Here is a 20,927-nt window from a genome sequence, read left to right as displayed (position 1 = left end):
TGATGGTAGATACACAAACCAACGTGTGATAAAATTATATAGAACTAAAAACATATATACACACTGAGTACAAGTAAAATGAGGGAAATCTAGGTAAGATTAGCAGACTGTATCAATGTTAATATCCTCATTGTGCTATTTTACTATAGTTTTACAAAATGTTACCATGAGGAGAAACTAGCTAAAGGATACTAGTTTTTCTCTGTACTATTTCTTACAACTACAATGAATCCACAGTTATATCAGTAACAATTTCAACTTAAAAAATTAATAAACCAGATTGTAAATTCCTTATCAATAGGAACTGTCCTTAGTTTTTCTGACTTCTTGTCTGATTCCCCACCCTGCAATTCCCAAATGTTGAGACCAGTGTGAGAGAAGGGCATAATAAGAGGTAATTATTTGGTTTCTGGTTTATCCAAGGGGAATTAAGTTTACTAATTTCTATAAACGTAAAATCTATATTTTATCAAAATTCTCTATATAAATTGCTTAAAATAAAATCTAAAACAACTGTCTCTGAAGTAGTTCATTAGCTTACTAGGGAATAAAAACACTTGAAAATATCCCCGCGAGCAGTTTTAAAATTTCACTATGTTTACATGGGAACCAGACGCCTTTGAAATCAACTGTCATTAGGTAGGAGTCTTTGGGCATCAGAGTCATGGAAAACTGGCATATTAAGGCCATGGGATTTCAGCAGCCTCTTCTAACAAAAGCCTTCAGAGCAGTAGCACTCCACTAACCCCTTTCTATCCTGTTTTAGCATAAAACAATGTGAGATGCAGGAAACCAGTGATATATAGGGCAGTGTCAGCTCACGTCATGATCCCAGGGTCCTGGGATCAAGCCCCCACATCAGGCTCCCTGCTCAGTGGGCAGTCTGCTTTTCCGCCTCTCCCTCCCCCTGCTCATGCTTGCTTGCTTTCTCTCTCTCCCTCCCTCTCAAATAAATAAATCTTTTTTAAAAAATGCAAGCATACACTTACATGTTCTTTGATAATGAAACATCCTCACAATGATGTCCATTGTGTAGCTATTTCTGGATAGATTTTAATTTGGATTGAGAGAAAAAAAACTACAAATTCATTAGAAGTTGGAATTATAGGATATTTCAAATGAAATATAGTTTGAGTTCTTTCATATACATGTATCTATCTTTAATACCCAAGTAGAAGTCTTACCAGGCTTGCTTTAGAGAAGCTTGTAATCAGCCCTGTAAATATTTTATGAAGCAGGGTGTTAAAACCCCAGCTGGGTGTGCACAGAAGGAATTTAAATATGTTTTCTAGAATACGATTTTCAGCCTTTATTTGCTTAAAATAAAACTAGCCAAATTCAGTTGAGCCGAAGAAGGATGACTACAGATGCCAAATTAAAAAGTCACAAAGAGGCATCATGATCAGTGTCACCTTGGAGGTAGAATCTGCAAGCCTCTTGGTAGACATGGTCAGTGATCCTGACCTATGTCAGCCGCCCCAGAAATGGTGCAAGCAGTGCTCATCTAAGAATTTCTCTCAACCTACAGCCCAAATGAATGTGCTTCCTTGCCCAGTTCCCAGATCTTGCCCCCTCATAATTCACAAGATTGCAGAAATCCTATTTCCTCTAATATTCAACTAGTGTATCACCTGCTTCTTTGGGGAAAAAAACCCTACCGTTCATTTAAATCTGTTTTTTCGTTAAGATAATAAGGCTAGGATGTTATCATAAAAGGTATTTCAGCCTTACAAAATTATTTACTTTGGGGATCCATAAATAGTAATTAACTATTAAACTACCGTGCTTTAGAGGTCAGAAAGTATTTGACAGGGAATGAAATGAAATCAAAAACAGTGATAACAGCTAAAAAGTAACTTTCATGTAAATCAGTGGGAAAATATGAGACATGCATGGTCCTTTCTGTGTCACTGATGTCCCCACGAAATGGGGCTAAATGACAGGAACCATTTTAACTTGCTTTGAATAGCAGCCACCACTAACTTGACTAAATGCAAATAAAACATCAATTTCCTAACCATAAAAACTTTCTAACCAATGAGTTTTTCTTGCATGAAAAATGGGGCCTCTGAAAATGCTCATTGATGTCTATACATATCACTGCAGATGTCCTTGGGTTTTCCTTCTAGACACTGAACAAATTGGGGCCAGAAATATTTTGTCCCCTGGGTAGAAGATTCACAGACCTCTACCAATATCAAACATAAAAAGAAACAAAAGTGCAAAACCAATGCCTTGCAGCACAGAACAATATGAACATGTTCTGATTTAAAATCAGTATGTCTCAGGATCAGAAAACTTGGTTCCATACTCAGTTTACCTACATATTAATTCTGTGCCCGTAGGCAAGTTCCTTAACCTCACTAAGTCTTAGTTTCCTCATCTGTAAAAGATAGTATCTGTCTTACAGGATAGCAGGGACTAAAATAAACACATGCAAGAGCTCCTAGCATGATGCCTGGCATAGCAGAAATACTGAGTAAACAGTAGCTATTACTATTTAGCACAGAGTCTGAGCTATGTGATGTTAACAGCATTTCTTATCTTTGGTATTATCTGGCTGATGAACTTTTGGTGAAGGCGGGGGAGAAACTGGATTGATGGGGAGTCAGATAATGAAGGGAAGAAAGTTTTGTTAACATATGTTAGTAGCACCAGATATTTGCTGGCTAAAAAGTTTCTGGTTAGTCTGAACCCTCATCTCCCTGAAATCACCTTAAATATAGGAGCCATGTAATCCTGTGTTCATATGCACATATAACCCTGTGTTCATATGCACATATACCCTGTGTTCATATGCACATATAACCCTGTGTTCATATGCACATATAACCCTGTGTTCATATGCACATAAGCTGTATGCTGCTGTCCTTCCTTTCCTGTCCATCTGTTATAACAGAAGAAAAAAAGGCAACGTCACAAGCAAACCTGAACCTTTTTGCAACAACTAAGATCACTTGAGTTTTCGAAATCTTGCTGACTTTCTCTGCAAAGGTTCCACAACAGCATTAGAAGGGGCAATGTGGTATTTTGAAGCAGCAGGTTGGAGCCTTGATTTTGCCATTTACCATCTCTGTGGTGTGGGGAAAGTCAACAAGTCTTGCTGGGCTTGGCTTCATCAGTGAACGAGGAGGCTGCACTTGATGATTTAAAATGACTCCATTAGTTCTAAAATTTAATGGTTTTATGACTACATCTGACCTAAAACAACCAAAAGGCATACCTAACTTTCCAAATTTCTCAAACTACCCAAAAGGCCCCGTTTAAGTTTCGTCACCCAAACTTGATACCAAATAAATCATATCTGGACTCAGTGAACAATCTCATTATTTATTCCTCCCTCCCCTGTCCCAAGTCCTTCCCACAACCTAACACAGCAGTAGTGAGGGACTGTGCTTTCCCCTCATGCTTCTAACAGTGGAATCATGCAAAGAAAATCTAAGTGAAACAGCTACTCATTTAAATGGAAATTTCTGCTGACCTGTGACTGTGGATATATCTAAAGACCAACAGAAAGGAAAAAAGTCACCAATTATTCCTTCTTATACATTTTACCAACTTTCCTGGACTTGAAATTACAATTGCCAAACAATTCAAATCAGAACTGCTTTCAGATGAAGAAAACAAAGAACAAGCTATTCTAATTTTTTTTTAAAGATTTTATTTATTTATTTGACAGAGAGAGACACAGTGAGAGAGGGAACACAAGCAGGGGGAGTGGGAGAGGGAGAAGCAGGCTTCCCGCCGAGCAGGGAGCCCGATGCGGGGCTTGGTCCCAGGACCCTGGGATCATGACCTGAGCCGAAGGCAAACGCTTAATGACTGAGCCACCCAGGCGCCCCTATTCTGAATTTTTTAAAAGCCAAATCTATTCTTTAATTCCTAATGTTACTAACATACACCAAAATATATCAACTGTCATAAATATGTTACCAAGAAACTGACTTCAAAAAAATATATGACCTAAGTAAAACAGAGTTTTCAATGGAATCCACAGGAGCTAAAGAATAAGCAGTTGCACCATTTCAAACAGAAAAAGGCTAAATGTGTTTGTTTTCCTTTTTATTTTTATCCAAACATTCAGGGGAAACTGACTTTCTTTGTTCAGTGTTTATTATTTCACCTTTCCTGAAGCAAAAACCAAAACACTTTGATAAATGGGAGAGTCTGGTAAACAGACCCTTGGATATTAGGGCTTAGAACCACTAATCCAGTTGCATTTTAGTTGTCCATTTTTCCTGAAGTCACTATCATCATGATTTGATTTCTTCTTGTATAACAGGTTATGATAACACCAAATACAACATTACTCCAGTTCACACTTATATAGGAACCAAAATGGATCTATGACACATGCAAACGAGGGCTGAGAAATCCGAAAGAAAACTGCAGAAGACAGCTGTTCTTCCTGGAAATACTACCATCACACTTTACTCCAATGATATAGTCTATTTGGTCAACTCAAGTTTTATTAACTCCAAATATAGATTATCTCTGCCTGATGTCAATACTAATACTTTTTTTTTTTTCCCCTTCAGAGATCCACTAACACAATTACAAGACCCGGACTAATCCAAAATAGTTTTTCTATACCGCCCAGAAGAAACGAGGCAGTTCAGTTCTTAGAACTTTCTTTTTTTTTTTAAGATTTTATTTATTTATTTGACAGAGAGAGACATAGCGACAACAGGTACACAAGCCGGGGGAGTGGGAGAGGGAGAAGCAGGCTTCCTGCTGAGCAGGGAGCCCGATGAGGGGCTCGATCCCAGGACCCCAGGACCATGACCTGAGCCGAAGGCAGACGCTTAACGACTGAGCCACCCAGGCGCCCCTTGAACTTAACTTTTAAACTCAGTATTTAGGGGCGCCTGGGTGGCTCAGTTGGTTGAGCGACTGCCTTCGGCTCAGGTCATGATCCTGGAGTCCCGGGATCGAGTCCCACATCGGGCTCCCTGCTAGGCAGGGAGTCTGCTTCTCCCTCTGACACTCTTCCCTCTCGTGCTCTCTCTCTCATTCTCTCTCTCAAAAAATAAATAAAATCTTTAAAAAAAATTAAAAAATAAATAAAATAAAATAAATAAACTCAGTATTTAATAAAGAGGTCAGTAAACACTTCTTTAGAGCTTTCCATAACTGTGTTACAACTGGAACCACTCTTTGAGTTGTAGCACATTTTGCTACACTTTGCTCCCAATATAGTTACAAAAAATATTAAAATTAATAGGCTCATACAAATATGTCTACTTTTTTTAATAAAGGGCTTTCCCTAAACACCAAAATTAATCTATGCAATTCCAGGAAAAGATGATGCATTTAAAAGAAATGTCTGGAAGAACACAGAAAGCTTACAAAAGTAATATACAAAGCACAGGCATTACTTACAAATGCCTGAAATATGAACATACTCATCCCCCTACATAAGAACATGAGCCCGGATCTGGAATTCCCCTGAACCACCTGGAGGGATAGTGAGCCAAAGTTTACCTTCTCCTCCTCTTCATCCCGTTCCTTCCCCCTTAATATCTTCCCCAGCGTACTACCCTCTACCTTTTTGAATATACCAGCATTTAAAAGTTTTAAAAACTTTATTTTATTGCTCTGTTTTAGTATTGTCATAGTCTCATTTGCTATTAATTCCCAATGCATTTTTTTTCATATATTAGAAGCTAAATAAGTTCTTGTGTGCTGGCTAGGAACCCAAGACGTACTCACAATTATTTCTACTGCAAAAATGCATTGAGTTCCAAACATCCTATTAATAGGCTTAATCTATTTACAGATTGATGGATTATCGGATTATCTTTTACCTATCAGGTCCTTACAGGAATTAAAAATGCTTAGGAAAAGAATGAGGGGCCTCCTTGTCCCTTCCCCACGTGCCCTTTCCCAAAAGGTTCACACTGAGAACATTTTTCCAGGAACTAGGTCAGAAGCTCATTTTGCAAAGCAATTTCTGTCCCATTGATATAATTGATTGTAATTTTAAAAAAGCAAAATCATGATATGCTGGGCTAAATTATAAAATTTTTAGACTTTTACGATTCAAAAAGTTAATAAAATTACAGCAATGGAAAACCAACCAATTATCCCTAAAAATAATGCCACCACCCCCCCCACAAATGTGCAGATATCAGCTATCTCAAAACAATGTATTTTTATGAAGACAGGATGTGTGTGTATGTGTGTGCATGTACCCACAATCACAAAGTAGGATATTTGTTCTTCTACCTCTTGACTAAAAATATACTTCTAAAAGTATAAAGTGACATTCTACCACATAAAATATATATATTTGATAAAATATCACTTATCTGTTTTGGCAGGAAATGAGACCGAAGTGATAGAGCTGCAGTTTCACTAATTGCTAATAATTAGTTTGAAAGGAAAAAAGGAAAAGCCTTATTGCCAAGAAGTAAAATCCAATGTGTCTAGCTGCAGTTCCAAATGTAGGATAAGTATGTAAACAAACAGATTTGCCAAAATTGTGTGTTATGATTCCAACACAAGAAAGATAAAGAGCCATGCAAATTTTTTATATTTCCTGAGCTGATGCTGAAAATAACTCAGAGGAAAGGGCTTCTTTTGAGATACAAGAGTCCTAACCTTCACCCTCTAACCGTACATAATATCTTATCAGTGCTATGACAAGATGGAGATGTTTATTAGGGCTATTACTTTATACTTTAATCATTACATTAAGATCCAACAAGAGCACCAGATGGTACAAGCAACCCAAGAGAGAATCTTCTAGACAGGGTCTGATGATTTGTTAACACAAAAGCCATTGCAGGATTTTAGAGGATTTGTTATTTGGGAGCTTGTTGAGCCCAGTTTTGTGTTTAAAATGGGGAGAAAACAAACAAAAACTTAATACTTTCCTTCATCAGAAATAAGGATCTACTGATTAATTAAGAAGAAATTATTTTGAACTTCACTTTACTTTGAATCCTGGTACTTGAGGAAAACCTGAAGATAAATCCAAACATGTCAAGTGACGGGGACTTCTGGGCAAAGGTTCAGGCAGCAGCCGTCCACACTGGCTGATTCCATTTCCTCTCTTTGAAATGCTCAGTCTGCAATCCAGCTTCTTCCCCCAGAGCACCAATGACACTCCTCTTATCAAGGTTAGAAAATGACCTCCTAAATGCCAAACTCAATCATGTCCGTTTTATAAGCCTTGGGTCAAGTGTTACAAATCTGTGAGGTCATCTTTAATATCTTACTTGGGGTATAACTCAGACAAAGCTTGGATCAACAAAACCATGTTGCCCTATAATTGCTGTCTCTCTGGACAGAAACTCCTGGGAGTAAGCAACTCCCTTTTACCTTTGAAGGCACAGGGCTTTACTCATGGTCAAGACTGTGGAATAAATAATCTGAGGGCTTGCCAAGCTACCCAGGAAAACCCAATAATCATTCATTTTCTTTGAAGTGCTTATAGTAACAACAAAAACAGAGGAAAAACCTAGAAAGGTTCCAAGGAAAGTTCTTGGTTAGAGAATTAAGAAATCTGCTACAATTTCAAGAGGATTTGCACACTATTTGCACATATTTGCACACTATTATTTTGCTAATTTGTCTATAACTCTTTAATATTAAAGGCCCAAATTTACTAACTTCCCTACAAAAATCAAACGTCTAAAATAATACCAATAAATGAGCACTCGTTAACCTGCGTGCCAGTGAAAGAGTTGTCAGCTAGGTATTTTAGGATAAATATGTTTGAAACATTACAGCAAAGAGAGCTTATAACTATACCCAAAAGGCACCAGAACACTTGAGTTTCTCACAATCTTGCTTGCAACAAAACTGCTTTTGAGAACAGAGCAGTAAGCAAATGGCATCCTATCCGGGGACATGTAAAGCAACTGTTTCTATGGCCAGAGGAATTCCCTTCACCCTCGTTTACCTTCAGATTTGGCTATTCACCTTTTCCTGCTGGAGGGCTTCCCAGAGCCACTCCTAACCCAAATTCAACTCCCTGCCTCTGGTTTCTCCTACTCACTCTTTAAAAAAAAAAAAAAAAAATTATTTATTTATTTGACACAGAGACACAGCCAGAGAGGGAACACAAGCAGGGGGAGCGGGGGAGGGAGAAGCAGGCTCCCCACAGAGCAGGGAGCTGCGGGGCTCGATCCCAGGACCCTGGGATCATGACCTCAGCCGAAGGCAGATGCCCAACGACTGAGTCACCCAGGCGCCCCTCTCCTACTCACTCTTGCCTGAGGTCAGAAACTCAATTAGCAGAATCGTCCAGAGGAGAATGGGGACGGAAAGAGAGGAGGGATAGGAACAGTGAGGAGAAAGAAGGGAAAGAAAATCCACTGCACACTAAATCCCAACCACCCAGCCCTTCCCTCTCCTTATCACTCCCAATGCCTTGCAGTCTTTCTCAAAGCAAACCCAGCCCCCAATTTCCTCATTCTTCTTTAGTCACCTCACCCTTTCCACAAACACTTCTCAGACCCAGGGGATTTGCTCCTCAGACACGGTGGTGCTCAACCCCACCCGGGCTCGTCAAAGCTCCTGCCCCAGCACAAATAAGCACTGGGAGGAACAATTCACCTAGGAAAGGGGAAGGGAAAGTTTGAGTACAGAAGTGGCTAATATAACGTGGGTGCTAACCTGAATCCTCTACCAACATTTCCAAAACTCTTTCTTTGGGCAATATACTCTAAGCTCCAAATTATCACGAACTTTTAGAACACAATCCGATTTGTAACCTGGGGACTGCATACAATTATTTCCTGATAAATTACAAACATGTTATGAATTAGTAAATATTAAGCTGTTGGATTCAAGAAACATCTGTACTCTAGAGAAGGTGACAATAGGAGCCATCCCAGGCTTGGCAAGGTCTGTTTACTAATCCAGAATCTGTTGGTTATATATGTGAACTCTGCAAAACTAGTCTCTGTGAACCAGTCCCCTGTGAACATCCAGAATCTCTTCCCTGAGGATTGAGAAACTGTTAAGACACTTTTTTATTCACTCCAGCAGATGAATCTTAAATAGGGTTCATTTATGGTTTCTTTTTTTTTAATCATTTTAGACCTCTATTGTGTTGGATTTTAAATTACTCCAAGGCAGAGGTCTATATATTTTCAACAGCCAGACTGCCAAACAGGATTTCCATTTGGGTCTACTCGGCTCACCTGAAATATAGGTCCCACTTCTCATTTACCTTGTTTTAGGGTGTCCAGGTGTCCTCCTCATGAAGGCTTGGATTTTGCTCTCTCTGTCTATTCAATGTTTTACAAAAGGTACAACCAACCTCCCAGGAAACGCTGTTAGTCTGACCCTATGACCGAAGGCTTTTGATTCAGCTGGCACATTTCAAGACTCTCAAGCCTGGCTCCCTGCTCCAGGCCTAAACAAAAATCTCCGTGGAAAGCTAATTCAAAAGCAGAGCTCACTCACTCTACCAGGCTGCCCTACTTGACAGCCTGTAACCTGTCCAAAGCCGCCCTCGGTTTCCTGTGGCCTTGAGAAAGAACCCTCCTTAAGAATGCCATCCAGCTGCACTGGCTGGCTGTGTACATTAACCCCTTCCAACCTGGTTTCCCATTACCCCCAGAGCAGCAGTGCCCTCAATGCATAAGAAACATATCAGAAAAAGAACAAGTTCCAGACATTTACAGCTGGTGTTAGCAATAATGACAAATTCTTGGGATTTAAGCCTGAGGGCCAATGGGACCGCCAAACCTCCAATTTCAAGAAAAACACTTCATCTTAGCTAAGGATAGCCGTATTATCATAAAGAAGCCAAATTAATTCCTCTTTCACCCAGATACACACAGACGCATACACACACACATAACATACAAAATCGTATTAAAAGGGGGGGCAATACCAACAAAACTGTTACATGGAGAGAAGAATGAGCATGAGAATACATAAATTTTTTTTAAGTTGGATACTTAATTTCAAGTCTCTGTCAAAATATTTATGCCAAGGAAAAGGCTTCTGCCTAGATACTAATGTTCAGAGTAGACAGTTGTAAGCAGAATGAAGTCAGCTAGAGAAAAGTCAGGCAAGGAAGCTAAGTCTTTTATAGCTCAAAGGAGGAAGGGCACAGATATGAGTAAAGAAACATGCTAGGAGAGCATCTGAAAGCTAAAAGAAATTAGAACAATTTTACTTGGTACGCTAAGATTTTGCTTGACATTCTTATTTATTCAATTCACCTGATAATCCTCTGAGCCCCTACTATGTCACCATAGATGTTACTATTTCTACAAAAGCCCCACCGTAAGACCTGAGTACTCAAAGGCTTGAGGTTAGTGACCTAAGAACATGAAGACTTCAAAAAGGGCCTGTGTGCTTTATGTTATACACAAAACACTTTAAATGCATTGCGAAGGCCCTCTTTGTGACTACAGAGCGAGAACAAAGCTCCTGCAGTGGTTGTTTAGCTCTTTTTCATTCATTCTCTCACCCAACCAACATCTACTCATCCCTCCAAACCCCCTGTTTGGCCTCATAAGGGATAAAAGATATGACTCAAACTCGTCATGGGGCTTAAAAGTGAATACAGAGTATCAGACATACCAATAAACAACTATACCATAAGACGGAGATAAAGACTGTAAGGCTTCCACAGCAAAATGGGGAGATCAGGATAGGAAATCAACACTTCCTACTAGGTCTGTAAAAGCTTCATGAAGTCAATGGTTGCTGAGCTGGACCATCAAGGATGGTCAAGGTTTCAGTAAGATGGATGGAGGAGGGATACCAGAGGTAGTAGATACATATAAAAAAGTGAGAAAGAAAAGATAGTAGCTTTCCATTTCCCGTATTTTTTCCTATGTCCATATGAAGCCAGCAATTAAGTCTTCAACAAGCAAAATAATCCTCAGAGTATGAAATTTTGTAAATTTAGAGGTTTTAACTGACAAGGGCATCATAGGCAAATGCATGGATTTCAAACTCCACAGATTCCTCTTTCTTTTCTTTTTTTTAAGTAGGTTCCACACCCAGCATAGTGCCCAGTGTGGGGTTCAAACTCATGACCCTGAGATCAAGACCTGAGCTCATATCAAGAGTTGGACACTCAACCAACTGAGCCACCCAGGCGCTCCTTAACTTCACACATTTCTTACACCTAACAAATAAACCTGACCAATTTTCTCCCCTAGATTCCTGCTATGACTTATAAGTTGGTTCCTTGGAGGGCCTGCAACCTTGCTGTGCTAGGTCTCCTTTATATTACCTACACTACCACTGGTTCAAATTCTTTGAATCAGCTACTAAAATAAGTCAACTACTTCAAGGCTGCATTGAAAATACCCATACTGACTATATGATAAAAGAACACTGCAGTTTGGAATAATTTAATATATGCTTAACTAAACCACGCTCTCACCAAGTGATTTCCCATCTCACAGGGTTCTTGAAGGTTAATTTCAGTGATCCATGCAAAAGCACAGTGTCCGTCTGGCACCTAAGTGTTACCTGGAATGCTGATGTCCGGGTCCAAGTTGCACCTGGCCATCTGGAGCTTCATATGGCTCTTCTACCTCATACACATTTGCATCGGTGTCCTCCACGCTTCTGGAACTCTGCCATTCTAACTCGGGAGTTTTCCCTATGGCCATTATAAATGGCAAGTTCTCATACTCTGGTATTTCCTCATAATGGCGTACATTTTCATACTCTGGTGCACAGCCACTTGTAATAGATTTGCAAGACGCCTGAGATGAGGTGTCCCTGGAGAGCATTTGATCATCCAAAGACTCAGCTCTTGGTCCATTAGCTGCACTGGTCTGACCCCGAGACTTCTTCCTCTTCTTTTGGGATTCTAGGCTGTAGTTATCTGCAGAATATGCCTTGATGGGTTTACTTGTCTTTTCTTCTACCAACATGCCATGCCAATCACTTTCAATTCCTTTCCTCTCCCCACCTGAGAGGCTGCCTGCGGTTGTGTCTCCAAGCTGGCTATTCTTGGACCAAAATTTCTGGAAGTCACTCTTCATGAAACAGATGGACAGTTTCATGTTGAGCAACTTCTTTAAAGAGTTTTTCTTTTGAGTGTCTTTGCAAGGCTTAGTGCACCTTTCCGCATCCATGGCAGATAACGATTTTGCTCTAGGCTTAGTTATGGCAGTTGAAAGCTCACTATTTGATGATATAGTGACAGACTTTAAGGATTCCGGGTTCCCTGAAAAGGGTAAAATAGGATGAGGTAACTTCCACACTGGCTTTTCTGAAGCCCGTTTAGGCATATCAAAGGAGGACGATATACTGAGGTTTTGGGCGCACAAATGCCGAAGGTGATTTCTTTCTAGACCCTTCTCTGAATTATTGTCCTCATTTGAGGGATAAGAACTTTTTTCCACAAGCTCCTCTGAGGCAGCCTTTTTAAGCACTCCTGCAGCAGGCAAGCTGTGTCTTTGAGGTTTTTTCGGGACAATCCTTGAGGAACTTTCACCTTTTATTGTAGATTCCTTTTGCATTTGAGGGGCAGACACTCCCAGGTTACAGGTGGTAGGCAAATGTTCATTGCAGGTTAATTTGAGCTGCTTAGGCAGGCTCATAGATAAAGTACTACATCTTATAAAACTGGTCCCTTTGTCCACAGCAAGTGCCATACTAGAACCATCTACTGTCTTGCTGTCAGAACTTAAATTAGAATCTGTTTCCATTTTTTCAAAGGAAGATGTTTCATGACACATAGCTTTCTGTGGATTGACTAAATTTTGTCGGTCACCATTGGAGTCCACCTTCAATTCACTTTTATTTCCTGGCTTCACTTTGTCCACCTGTTCCTGGTTACACAAAACATTCTGATGAAGAACACTGATTTTATTGTTTTTCAAACCAGCTTCTAAAAGACAAGAAGAGTTACTGTCTAAATTCTCTGGTTTTTCAGTACTTTCACTAGGAACATCGATATACTTTTGACGTAACAGACGAGCAGCCCGTGTCTTTCTGGGCTTGGGGGTTGGAAATTTTGGGGAATATGGTACTAAGTGAATTTCTAAGGGACCAAGGTCTTTGACTTCTGATTTCTTATTAATGCCATCTGAAGACAGAAAAGTACTCCTTTTACCATTTTCCAGAGCTTCTTGTTCAGATGAATGAAAGCAAGTATCGCTTTTTTCACTGCTATGCTGGTAAGTTTCATCACTAGGAAGCTGTAGGTGGCAGTGGTGATGATCAGGAACTTTTTCAAAGCTGGACGGCGAAGGTGACAAATCTGCAAACTCAATTCTGAATTGTCTGTTGGAATTACAGCCATCATTAATTTCTGAGTTGTCTGTGGATCTGTGCTTCTGTAGGGAAATAAAAGGTAATGTTCGTTGTGTTAAAACATCTTTAAGCTTCTCTTCTAGGATGTTTGCCTTTAAAACTACTCCACTCTGGCTCTTGACATTTTCAACATTACAATCACCTTTACTCCTTGTTTTTATAGCTGAAGAGAACTCATCAATTTTACTATTTTCTAAATTTTCATGCATTTCCAGGGGCTCTAAGATAAGTTGCTTTACACACAAATTCTCTCTATTCCCAAGTTTATGGATACAATGAGAACTGCATGAACACATTGGTAAAATATAATCATTGCTCTGATGCCCTACATTTTTACAATTAGAGTTGTCAGCATTTTCAGGTAATTCCTGTTTGTGCTCTTCCAGGTTCACAATGATTTTCCTCGATGGTGACTGCCCGATGTCTCTAACAGGTGAGCCCTTCAGAACTTTTGGTTTCGGGGCTATTGCTGGTTTGGTTTTCTTTGTTGACTGTGGAACACTAGAGATCACAATATCGGGTTTAGGTGCAATAGGAGGTGGAGCTGGCTTATTATTTGCTACCACAAACTTTGGCTTGGGGGCCACTGGTGGCTTCTTAGTCTCTAGAAAGGAAAAAATAATAATTTGATGACAAAACAAAACAAAAAACTCCAAAGCAAAAGATGATAAATAAGTAAATTTGATAACATTTTTACTTTTTTTGATAATACGGCGAACTTGCATTTTACTAGGTAGATTATGTTACATTAAAGAGTCAACATTACTATTGAAAATTCCTTAAACTGCCATTCAATTCCAATATACAAAGCTCTGGGTAGAGTGTAGATTTCTTAGCAAGTCCAATACAGTTTTCCTTCTAGCTCTGGAACAGAATTACTTTATCTTCAGTAGACACTAAATGAAATCATTGGTATAGGAGAAGAAAGCACTTCAGTTCATCTGCTGAGTGCTAAGTGAGTGAATTTGCCTCAGTTATATAGAAATGAAACCCTTAAGCTTACGTATCAATAAGTAGTAGTATTCTTCCACCCCAGGGATATACCATAGAGTTGTATAAGTGCCTTTTCTCAAGAATCTACCTCACTAGAACAGCAAAGCAATCTTAAAAGGAATACAGAAACCAGAAATTTTCTAAACTTAAAAACAAAACTAGTTCTTCTGTATTATTTGATTAATTATAAAGTTGGTACTTCTCCATATGGATACTGTCATTGGGAATTTTCATTATAAACCTTCACAGAGCTTTATTTTTTAAGTCATGTGTATAGGTTCTACGCCATGTCTAATCAATCAGTTTCTGGGCATACAGACTAGACAAGTGTATTTCTTTTAAGTTCCACAGGTGAATATACTGTGTTCCCTTTATTAATAACCACTATTCTAGAGCCTTTAAAAGATGACCACAATTTCTATTGTAGCAATCCTTCCTCAACATTATATAAAAAGCACTTAATAAACACCTATTTTTTTTAAATAAACACCTATTATACTATGCTAGATTTGTACAGATCTGGTCCTAGCCTAAAGGCACCTAGTAAAAACCTCACACAAAAGATGAAGATATAAGGGGCCCAAACATCTGTTTTTTGTTTGTTTGTTTGTTTTGTTCTTTTAAGTTTTTCTACCTATACTATCACATCACCCAGTCACATTTCCCCAAGGAGACCTGAAGTAAAAATACCTTATCTTATACTTCTTACACTTCATGTTTGTTCCTCCAACAGGATCTAATGCTTAATAAAAATTTACTGAAAAAAAAAAACCCCACAAATTTTTCAAAATATATGTTAGACATTAAGTACTTGAATACACAGAGGCTTTGATACTTCATTTAGTGATTTTTTTTTTCAACAAAGGAAATTAGTCACAACAGTTAGGAAGATATTATATGAAGGGGGGGGGAGGGAGAGAGAGAGAGAGAATAGGCAGTTCTATTTCCTTTCACCAACCATTTTCCCAAACCAAGGTCACATGATAACACATGCTTTCTCATTCAATTCCTGGGTGTAATGTCCTGATAAAGAAGATGATAAAATATTTCCAAAATAATTTAATACAAATTCCCAAAGCTATACAATTGCAGTTAGCTATTCAATAGCATGTGATTTTTGTTTAAGTAGAAAAAATTGTAAAACCATTCAAAGCCTAATGATAAACTTTGCTATAATAGTCTATTAAATTAAACTATTGACCTATTAAGTCTTAAGATAAAAGTATGAATGCCCAGAGCCTCTTCCAAACCTCCCACCCTATCCCAGGTAATAAAACATGACAAACTGTCATGTTGATTTCTGTAACCATTCTTAAAACATCCTACCTCTGGGATTTTTGAAGGAATTAAAAAAAAAAGTCAGTTTTGCAAGATGGAAAGAGTTCCGGAGATTGGTTGCACAGCAACTTGAACTATACACTTAAAAACGGTAAAGATGGTAAATTTATGTGTATTTTCCACAACTAAAAAAACCCCAAAACAAAAACCCAGTCTCATCAAATTAATCTTTTACTTTCTCAATCTTATTGCCTTGTCAAAAGCCATTTAACCAATCAATTTTTGCTTTTTAGTAAAATTGTTTTTTAATCTTTGGTACCAGTTTTACTCTTTTCTTTAAATGTGCTTTATACGAGTCCTCTTCCAAGAGCCATAAATCCCTGCTCTCTCTTAGTGTTGTAGAAATTCAAGTAACTATGTATGAGCTGTGGTTGATTCCCAACAAATATAGCATAGCATTATGTACCTAACGTTCTCAATGCATACTCATTTAATTAAGTAAATAACTGTGAACTTTAGCTTGCTCCTCTTAGTTAAACCGTGCATTGGAGGAAGCAGACAACATTAACTCAGAGATCTGGTTGCCTCAGTTTCCTTACTTGTAGATGAGGGAGTTGAACAGATCTCTAAAGCCTATATGATTCTGAGATTATAACCTCTGGGATCCTTGCTTCAGGAGAATCCTTATATTCTCTAGTCCCTTTTCCCCACGTGATTTTTCTTCAGTATAATTTTGTCAGTCTTCATACTAAAAGGCAAGCTCCAGGAGAGGAGGCATTTTAACACACTGCCCTATTCCCAATGCTCAAAATAGAGCCTGGGAATAGTCAGAGCTGCTACATATACCTACTCTTTAATACGCCTCAGTAACAGGAAATTTCTTTAAAAAAAAAAATCAGTATCCATTTAAATGTAGAATATTTTGAAAAGTTAGCAGGAATCAACTTGAATAGGATTATTGAATAAATTTTTAATTATTAATAAGAGCAAGTGTTTTAAGTCACTGGTATAGCAATATCCAAAATCCTTTAGTAGTAGTAGTAATATTTAGTGGCTCTATTTTGAAAGAAACAGAACTAAAAAAATAACAAGCCATTATATTACAGCCTGCTCCTATGTCACTCTTGAAGTAAGTGCATGATGTTTAGAAATGCACCCAGCACCTTTGGATTTTAAAACTGTATCAACATTTAGACCCAAAAGCTGTAGAGCAAAGCAGCAAATCTTTTATTTACACAGCTGTTTGGCTCCAGGGAAAAATAAGGTAAGAAAGTAAAGCACTGGTACCATTTTACTATTACAAACATACTCGTCATGTGTTACACACAGATGGCGGTAGTCCGTGTGCACACTTTCTTAGCTATTGGACCAGCCAAAAGGCAAAGCACAGGCATTAATGACGCTGTATGTGTTTTAAAGGATACAAAATACACACCGATAAATATCTCTCCTTTTTCATATAGTGACTAGAATAATTCTAAAATCTCTATTATGGGCCTACTCATTCACAGATGCAGAAAAACCAAGGAAGCTCTCCTTCAGGATACATATAACTCAGGATGTTTACAACATTTATCTTATTTTTTAATTTTTTTAACATTTATCTTATTTTAAAATTAAGCCAACCATCCCAAATACCACAGGTTAGAGTCAATATAAACAAACATCCCTTCCCTCAATTGTAAATAATATTCCTAAAGCTTTAAAGAATTTGATTATACCAAAAAAGTATCATAAAGAGATTGTAAGAATGATGAGCACATAATTTTATGAGAATGAAATAGAAGTAAAACCCCAGTTTTCTTCCATATTCTCCATTTAGACATGAGAAAGAATTATAAAAAATCTTAACAGATGGGTGAACAAAAAGGTAGTTAATGCTTCTCAGCAAGCCAGGCTAAAAACCAACTAACTCAGCTAAACACAGGAAGTGTTCCTCTTTTAAACACCACAAAAATGTCTGTGGATTTCTTTAATTGTAAAGTTGATAAAATATAAAAATAGCTTGCATTATTCTAGGGTAATTCAAATGAAAGCATCATAAACTTCCAGACTGAACCCCCGATCAGATTTACACATCTAAATGTCAACTTAAGTGCTTCTGTACCTGTTCATTATTAACTGGTAGGACTAGAATTGAAAGTGATACATTTAAGGAATGCATACTTTAAATATGTTTGACACTCCAAAGGAAGGGAGAGCTAAAATGGCTGGAAAGATTTTTAAATATCCAACCACTTTAAATTTAAATTAACTAGATTGGGTCAGTAATAAAGAAAATTGAAAGGCGAGGCACCGAAATTTAAGATGAAAATAGTTCACCTCAAGTAAGTAGAAAGTCTCTCCTTAGTAAGGAAAAGAGAGTTTATAAATAACTTCCACAGTATATGATAACATATCTCCTATACATACATATAACATTAAAAAGGAAAGATCCACAACATCTTCAGGAATATTTCACTCCTTGCTTTCTTATTCCTGTTGGCTAACTTCTTGCCTTGTTAGTTGTAATCTGATTACATCTAGCAATGCAACACTCCAATATATGTTTTAGAAATAATACAAATCAGAACATTTATTAGAGTGCTGTTTGACAGTTTCAACTTGCAGGAATTTAAAACAAATGCCAAGAAAAGCAAAGAAAATTTAATTGTGCTTAAGTGCTGATTCTAGAAGTAACTTTGAGGGGAAGCCTTACACTATTTTACTACGAAATTTCTAATGAAAGTGTATTTCTTTCAACATGGGCAAAAACATATAGAAAAAAACCCGCAATACTTAATATATTATTAAGTTCTGGTTTAAAAATTAACCTAAGGTCTTAAAAAGTGATTTTAATCGTAATTAGCAATTACTTTACTAATTATTTTTGGAAAATAAGAACTGTTCCTTAAGACTGTTTAGAAATACAACGTCGAGAATTGCTCAAAACCACACAAAGGTAAATTACAGGCTTTGTCATTTGGATGAAGAGAAAGGACTATGGAAGGAAGACAGAAAATAAGGCTTCGTTTACACTAACCAGGTAGAAACAGAAAAAAATCCATAAAAACTGGGTGAAGATGAGCAAAAAATTGCCATCGACAATTCTACTCCTCTGCTTCTCAGGTAACAGAGGAAAAACCACCAGGACAGGAGTCACAAAGTCTAAAGTTCTCCATCTAATAAGGGTCAGGGTTTCCAGTAGATACTAGGTTCAAAGTGACTTAGCGTAGTGGCTGAGTTCAACAGTCCGGGAACACTGCCCTTTCCTAGAATAACAGATTTCTTAACATGGAAATCTAAGCTACTTTCACACGCAAAGGCAAAGTCCCCCAAACTTTAGGAGGGACGAGCAAATGTTTCTCCCTCTTCGCATTTCGTGATTCACCTGGCGCAAAGAGCTCCCAACACGGGTCTCCGTGTAAAGGGAGGTCCCAAGAGATACACGATTTCCAACCAGTCCCTCTCGGCAGGAAGGGACGAGAAAATCCGGCAGCACACGCTGTCCGCTCCGCACTTGCACAGCCCTCGGGAAAGGTAGGCGGAACACCGTTAACCCACCCGTGAGGAGAAAGTTGCTCCAGAGCCCGAGAGTAGCAGCGCTCCCTACAAACTTTCCAGCGGCAGCGCGAGCGCCGTCACTTACCGGCGGCAGAAGTCATGATTCCCCGTGCAGCTCGCTTCGCTTCCCTGCTCGCCCCCCTCAATCCATGCTCCTCTTACAGTCCATTGTTTCAAGAGTTTGAGCAGAAGAGAAAAGCCTCTGCAGCGCCCGCATTCCGTCCCGCTGCCCAGCGGCGCAACCCGAGCGCCGCACAAAGGACGCTGCCGGCTCCAGGGACCCGGCGGCGCACCCGAGAGCGAGCCGCAGGCGGCGGGCGGGCGGGCACGAGCGCCACCCAGCCGAGCTCCCGGAGGACGGCCAGGAGCGGGCACGAGCAGAGCTCACGGCGGCTCGGGCGCGTGCTCCTCCCCAGCTCCAAAAAAAAAAAAAAATCAGGGCTTCAGGCGCCCCTGCTAGTCGCGGCCGTAAAAGGCGGACAAAAGCTCCAGCCTCCTCCAATCAGTGGGCTCGAGCTTCCTCCCGCTCCTGCCCCTCCCGCCCACACGCTCTTGCTTTGTTCCAATCAGTGGTCCTGCAAAGGAGGCGTGGGCTGCGAGGCAATCTGGGAATTGTAGTTTTCTGGACAGAAGCGACGGTCCGTAGCAGACGCCGAGGTGCCGCCTGTTCTCCCGCCTTCATTTCCCATCGTGCTGAGGCGGGTGGCATGGCGGAGAAGGATGACACCGGAGTTTGACGAAGAGGTGGTTTTTGAGGTAAGGGGAAAATGGCGGTGGGTGTGGGTTGCCTTTGTTTGAGAAGGACAAGGGGGAAGGCGAAGGGCCGATCCCGGCAGAATGGATCGGGTGACGCTCCTGCCCGCCTCGGTCACCGAATCTCGACAATTTCTGGGCCTAGTGTTGGTCGCAGCCTGACAGGTGTAGCCCCAGGCACCCTTGCCACGGCAATCTCTGCCTCAGGCCCGCCCAGAATTCCCAGCTGGGGCCCCGTTGCTAGGCCGGTGGACCAGAGCCCTGCCTGTTCCTTCCCGGGAGATGGATATGCTGCGGGAGTACTGCACCCGGGTGGGGCGGGGCCCAATCGTGCATTTTGGATACTCCTCTATACAACTTAGCCTCCCCTTTTTTCGTGCTCGATTTTTTGGGTCAGTATCCAGAAATGCCTCAGGTCACCATTCACGGTCGAGACGTGGTCCTCGTAATGAAGGCAGCAGGTGCCAGTTTTCTAACACGTTTTAAAATCTGTGTGCGCGACCTACTGAGTGATTAGGACCGAGGCATCTCAACATCTAGGCTCAATTCTTTTGTCCTTTGCTGTTGCTCTAGGTGTAGCCAGTCCTTCTGACTCGAGGCTCTGGGTGTGAGTGCTTTTGTGTGGGACTATTTTAAGACGTTTTCTGCCATCTTGAATGAAAAAACAAAACAAAAGCAGGCGAGTGTTTTTGTTGCCATTTATCTATCAGATGCAGGCGAAAGCTCATACGCAGCGTAGATATATTGCATATATGTATGCTTTATGTTTATTCATCCAACCGGATTTTAGGAAAAAGAAATGGCCCATTCCATACACTGGGAAAGCTAACCACTAAACAGTACAGAATGATGTGTTGAAATACGTATTAACTGTTATTGGAGGATTGATGTGGAAACGGCAGTCTGTTCTTGTGGCCTCAGAGAAGCTACACCCAGTAAATGATATCGGAGGTAAATCGAACTATGAATCGGATTAGAACGAAAGGAAAAAATGCATTCCCGGGAAAGAGAACTGAGCATGCCAAGGTTAGGAGGTGTGAAAGTACCTGGTGTGGATTTTTTCAGGGGCATGAGTGTGGAGGGTCGCTGTATAAAGTGGTTTGATGTGG

The 20,927-nt window shown here is 39.7% G+C and overlaps 2 protein-coding genes across 10 annotated transcripts in view; one reads left to right on the top strand and one right to left on the bottom strand.

Moving 5' to 3' along the window:
- The window catches only part of FGD6 (FYVE, RhoGEF and PH domain containing 6), a 108,175-nt gene extending 88,703 nt beyond the window's left edge, over window positions 1–19,472 (bottom strand). For 3 of the 4 annotated variants that reach the window (XM_027591643.2, XM_027591644.2, XM_027591646.2), the window contains exons 1-2: window positions 19,151–19,472; window positions 11,455–13,855 (exon numbers count right to left, since the gene is read on the bottom strand). In XM_027591643.2, coding sequence (XP_027447444.1) covers window positions 11,455–13,855; window positions 19,151–19,166 — 2,417 coding nt within the window. In that variant the 5' untranslated portion in view covers window positions 19,167–19,472. The remainder of the gene's footprint in view (window positions 1–11,454; window positions 13,856–19,150) is intronic. The other variant, XM_027591645.2, reaches the window with a different exon arrangement.
- A 184-nt stretch (window positions 19,473–19,656) lies between these two features.
- The window catches only part of VEZT (vezatin, adherens junctions transmembrane protein), a 57,877-nt gene continuing 56,606 nt past the window's right edge, over window positions 19,657–20,927 (top strand). For 2 of the 6 annotated variants that reach the window (XM_027591648.2, XM_027591647.2), the window contains exon 1: window positions 19,663–19,821. In XM_027591648.2, the coding sequence (XP_027447449.1) occupies window positions 19,786–19,821 (36 nt within the window). In that variant the 5' untranslated portion in view covers window positions 19,663–19,785. Of the gene's footprint in view, window positions 19,822–20,391; window positions 20,498–20,927 lie in introns of all 6 variants that reach the window. The other 4 variants (XM_027591653.2, XM_027591650.2, XM_027591652.2 and 1 more) reach the window with 3 other exon arrangements.

This window comes from Zalophus californianus, chromosome 9 (genome assembly GCF_009762305.2).
Source record: "Zalophus californianus isolate mZalCal1 chromosome 9, mZalCal1.pri.v2, whole genome shotgun sequence".
Taxonomy (NCBI): Eukaryota; Metazoa; Chordata; class Mammalia; order Carnivora; family Otariidae; genus Zalophus; species Zalophus californianus.
Note: the sequence above shows the minus strand (reverse complement) of the source record. Positions and strands in the feature narration are given on the sequence as shown.